Genomic DNA, 4,688 nt, shown 5'->3' on the forward strand with positions numbered 1-4,688 from the left:
TGTGTGTGTGTGTGTGTGTGTGTGTGTGTGTGTGTGTGTGTGTGTGTGTGTGTGTGTGAACAACGCCAGAGGGTTTTAAACAAATGATTCAAACGTGCATAAGGCAAGTGTTGGTAGTCAAGCATGTGACGAGTGGTGATTGATGGTGAAAAGAGAGCAGAGATTGTTTCAAAGCAGGAACACAACAGTGGTTTAATATTGCAAAATTAATCAATTCTGGAACTAATTCATCTGTAAGCAGCTCTACAGAAGACAATAGAGTCGTTACTCAGATCAGTGTCAGTGCTGCAAATCAAATTCTGTTCTCAGCACATGAAAGTGAATTTAGAGTCTGAAGTAACATGCAATGTTGAGTTTCTGATGTTCTTGATCACTGATCTGCAGCCTGTGAAGATCAAACCATCTCTGAAAATCTGCATGAATAAAGCCATGATTAAGCAAGCAGATGCTAGCTGTGAAGCTGCTGCAGTGCATTCTGGGAGTCTCACAGTTGGAGCTGTTGAAGTGTGTTTGACCAAAGCCAGACGTGATTCAGACATAATATCTCAGCTGTTTCTCCTGCACAGAATTAAGATTAAACAGAGAGAAATCAATGACTTCATCTTGCGTCTCCTGCTTAGATGTTCCTCCTCAGAGCCGCTCCACATTCATCTCACAGCTCTGGATGAATTACAGGAGGAATGTCTGAAATCATCCTCCTTCATTCAAACAGCTGCGAGCAGGACGACTCGTCGAGTCTCAGCCAGGGGCGTGTCTACGTGGTGGCCGGGGGTGGCACCGGCCCCCCCTGAAATTTGGTTGGCCATCCCAGGTGCCCCCCCCCACCAGATGTCTTGCGATAGGCTCGCGCGAGGATGAATATCTCCACTCTCACTTTAGTGAGTGCACACGATGTATTATAACCAGTGTTGGGGAAAGTTACTTTTAAAAGTAATGCATTACAATATTGCGTTACTCCATAAAAAAGTAACTAATTACATTACTTAGTTACTTTTTATGACAAAGTTCCGGAGAGTTTGATTCGTTCATTCACGGACGAACCGTTCAGAGGCTCGGAGACGCACGCGCGCGCTGATGATCTACAGACGCTCCACAACAACATCAGCTTCCTGCGACAACAGATGGTGAGTGGCGCGGTCCAAAGAGTCGTTTAGACCGATCCAAAAGAGTCGTTTAGACCGATCCAAAGACTCGTTTCGTTCAGTTTGTTCTGTTTAAAGTTCGTACGCGCGTTCAGTATCATCATCAGACATTTATCATGCATTTATGTCTGTCTGTAATCACAAAGTACATCTGTATAATAATGAACACACGTGCTGATGTGATTGGTCTCAGTGTTGTTTTTGTATTATTTATAAATAATTATAGTATTTTTTTTATATTATAAAAATAAAGGCTTCTCTGTTTATATATATATTTATGCTCAATTTTAATGTATTATAGTTTTAGTAATTTTATTATTTCAGCTTATTTTAGTCCAAATGTAAAGTCAACTTTTCAAATTTTTTTTGTTTTTTTATGTCATATTAATATTTTATTTCAACTATGTTTTAATACTTTTAGTAATTTTAGTTTTTCATCTTGTTTTATTTCAGTGAGTTGCCATGGCAACATTTCTAATCTTCATTAAAGTTTCACTTTTTCATTTGATATTTCTGCTTTATTTCAGGCAACAACAGCTGTTTGTGATAGTTTTTGTTTAGAGTGTTTGTTGTGTGTTGGTGATTTAGTGTTGAGGTCGTTGACCTCTGCGTTTCTCTGACTGGAGGACATTTTCAGGTCAAACCAGGAGCACATGAACACGATATATTCGCTGTTTGTCAAGGTGGATCGATTAGGTCCATGATCTACATTACGGGCTGCTTAAGAATAAGTGTGCACAAATTAGTGAAACTGCATGAACTTAAATAGTAATTTATGGAAACGCGATTGATTTGTTAGGTTATTTCAAGTAAGGTTTAGGACTTTAATCCCCGCTTTTCTAAGCGTCTTTTATGAAACAGGTGAGTTGTGGTTCGTCAGATACCAATTGCATTTTTACCGATGCAAACATGATAGAAACGATGCATCGCGATACTAATGCCAACTTGTAGCCGATGCACACTTTTTAAAGCGATGCATCGCATCGTTAACTTTTATACCGATGCGAATCGGAGAATCTTCCCATCCCTAGTGTTTGTGTGTGTGTAGAATGTCATCAAGGATGCATTAAATTGATCAAAAGTGACAGTAAAGACATTTACAATGTAAAGATTTCTATTTCAAATAAATGCAGTTCTTTTGAACTTTCTGTTAAACTCTGAATCCTGAAAATTTAATTAAATCACATGCCGATGCACCGATGCGAATCGGAGAATCTTCCCATCCCTAGTGTTTGTGTGTGTGTATAATATGTCATCAAGGATGCATTAAATTGATCAAAAGTGACAGTAAAGACATTTACAATGTAAAGATTTCTATTTCAAATAAATGCAGTTCTTTTGAACTTTCTGTTAAACTCTGAATCCTGAAAATTTAAATGTATCACGGTTTCCACTAAAATATTGTGCAGCACAACTGTGTTCAACATTGATAATAATCAGAAATGTTTCTTGAGCAGCAAATCAGCATATTAGAATGATTTCTGAAGATCATGTGGCACTGAAGACTGGAGTAATGATGCTGAAAATACAGCTTTGATCACAGAAATAAATTACAGTTTAACAGATATTCACATAGAAAACAGCTGTTTTTAAGGTAATAATATTTAGTATTTTTTATAGCATTTTGATCAAATAAATGCAGCCTTGGTGAGCAGTTTTGTGGATAGAGCTGCTGTAGTGTTTCTGACGTGTTTCTCGGTCACAGGCTCTTCTGCGCGCCATCGACGTCACACTGATGCATCAGCTGCTGTCCATCAACGAGGGCATCGAGTCGATCCGCTGGGTGATGGAGGAGCGCGGGGGCGGGGCCAGCCGCGAGGGCAGCGTGACGGACAGCTTGTGCAGCCTATCAGACGGCGCGGAGTCTGAGCGCGGCTCCTGCAGCGACGGGCTCGACGGGATCTCGCTGGGCAGTTATCTGGACACGCTCGGGGAGGACGAACCCGAACGCTCCTCGCCCGCAGACCTCTCCAGAACCGGCATGGACGAGGAGACGCTCACGAAATCTCCTCTACGGCCTCGCGTGGAAACCGACGAGTACTACTGCTTCGGATAGCGCTAACGTGTGCTTGAATAAAGACATCTGACCCGAATCCAAATGGAAAGCATATATATGACCCTGGAGCACAAAACCAGTCATAAGGGTCAATTTTTTTAAATTGAGATTTATACATCATCTGAAAGCTGAATAAATGAGCTTTTCATTGATGTATGGTTTGTTAGGAGAGGACAATATTTGAAAATCTGGAATCTGAGGGTGCAAAAAAATCTAAATATTGAGAAAATCATCTTTAAAGTTGTTCAAATTAAGTTCTTAGCAATGCATATTACTAATCAAAAATTAAGTTTTGATATATTTACAGTAGGAAATTTACTAAATATCTTCATGGAACATGATCTTTACTTAATATCCTAATGATTTTTGGCATAAAAGAAAAATGTATAATTTTGACCCATACAATGTATTGTTGGCTATTGCTACAAATATACCCCAGCGACTTAACACTGCTTTTGTGCTCCAGGGACACATATGCTCTTCACAAATTGTTTTAGGAAATCATTATAGTTAAGCAGTTGCGACTGATTTAGCTCACGCTTCTCGTTCTAAAGTGAACGGTGAAGTTTTTTTCTAAGTCATCGATGTTTGGGTTTGACTTCAAGTCAAAGTGCAGTAAGTAGCACTGACTTTCTAAACGTCTCTTAAGAGAAGCGGCTTCAAAAACCAGACCGCTCCTTGAACCTGATCGTAAACCGTGCTAATCTGTTCAACCCTTTGTCTTAAATGTGAGAATCCGTCTCTAGTCGATGGATTGGTGCATTTGCTGCGTTCACACTCACTCAGTCCGGTTTGAAAGCTGAATTCAGTTCAAACACAGTTTAGTGACTATCCACATTCTCCAGGAGTGTCTCCATCAACAGTTTACAATGAAATGGCTTAAACAGAGTCTCGGCGGGTCTTAAAAAGTCTTAATGAACATTTTCACAAATCAGGCTTGAAAAGGTCTTAAATCAGAAAGTCTCAAAGTCGTAGAATTAAAGGTTGCACGTACTGCAACACATGAATCCTCAGTGTTTTTGTCTGGTTTTCCAGTACAAATATCTGAACATCCTGGAGATGCAAAATGAAGACTTGGGGAATGAAAACTTGTTTTCCCTTTGAATTGAGCTTCAAAGAAATCCAGCCACAGGCTCTTGAGTTTGACTTCAGTGTTGTGCCGTATTAACTGAAACGAATTGTTGAATAAGAAATCAGACACTAGTTTAATTTCAGCGCAGTTCTTCACCGTCTCCGCCTGTCAGAGAAGAAACGCCATGCCAGCTGTTTTTTTTTGTATTTAGACTAAAGTCAAATCGACCTGCGAAGGCAAACTCATGCGTTTTGTTTTGTTTTTCCGTCTGTGGATTAATGTCAGGATTTCTTCACCATAAAAGACTGTTTTGATTGTAATGATAGCTATATTGGCGTTCACACCAACGTACAATAACTTTATTATAAGCACGCTGAAGTTTTGTCATCTGTAAAGCAGGGTGGATTCTGATTGGCTA

General features: G+C 39.6%; 1 protein-coding gene across 1 annotated transcript in view; it reads left to right on the forward strand.

Moving 5' to 3' along the window:
* Nucleotides 1–3,303, forward strand: part of LOC107724004 (leucine rich adaptor protein 1-like) — a 7,925-nt gene extending 4,622 nt beyond the window's left edge. The window contains exons 2-4 of the mRNA XM_016532770.1: nt 385–526; nt 1,006–1,124; nt 2,848–3,303. Coding sequence (XP_016388256.1) covers nt 385–526; nt 1,006–1,124; nt 2,848–3,198 — 612 coding nt within the window. The 3' untranslated portion in view covers nt 3,199–3,303. The remainder of the gene's footprint in view (nt 1–384; nt 527–1,005; nt 1,125–2,847) is intronic.
* Nucleotides 3,304–4,688: the final 1,385 nt, after the last annotated feature.

Source organism: Sinocyclocheilus rhinocerous, unplaced genomic scaffold, assembly GCF_001515625.1.
Source record: "Sinocyclocheilus rhinocerous isolate Xijiao unplaced genomic scaffold, SAMN03320098_v1.1 scaffold2771, whole genome shotgun sequence".
Classification (NCBI taxonomy): Eukaryota; Metazoa; Chordata; class Actinopteri; order Cypriniformes; family Cyprinidae; genus Sinocyclocheilus; species Sinocyclocheilus rhinocerous.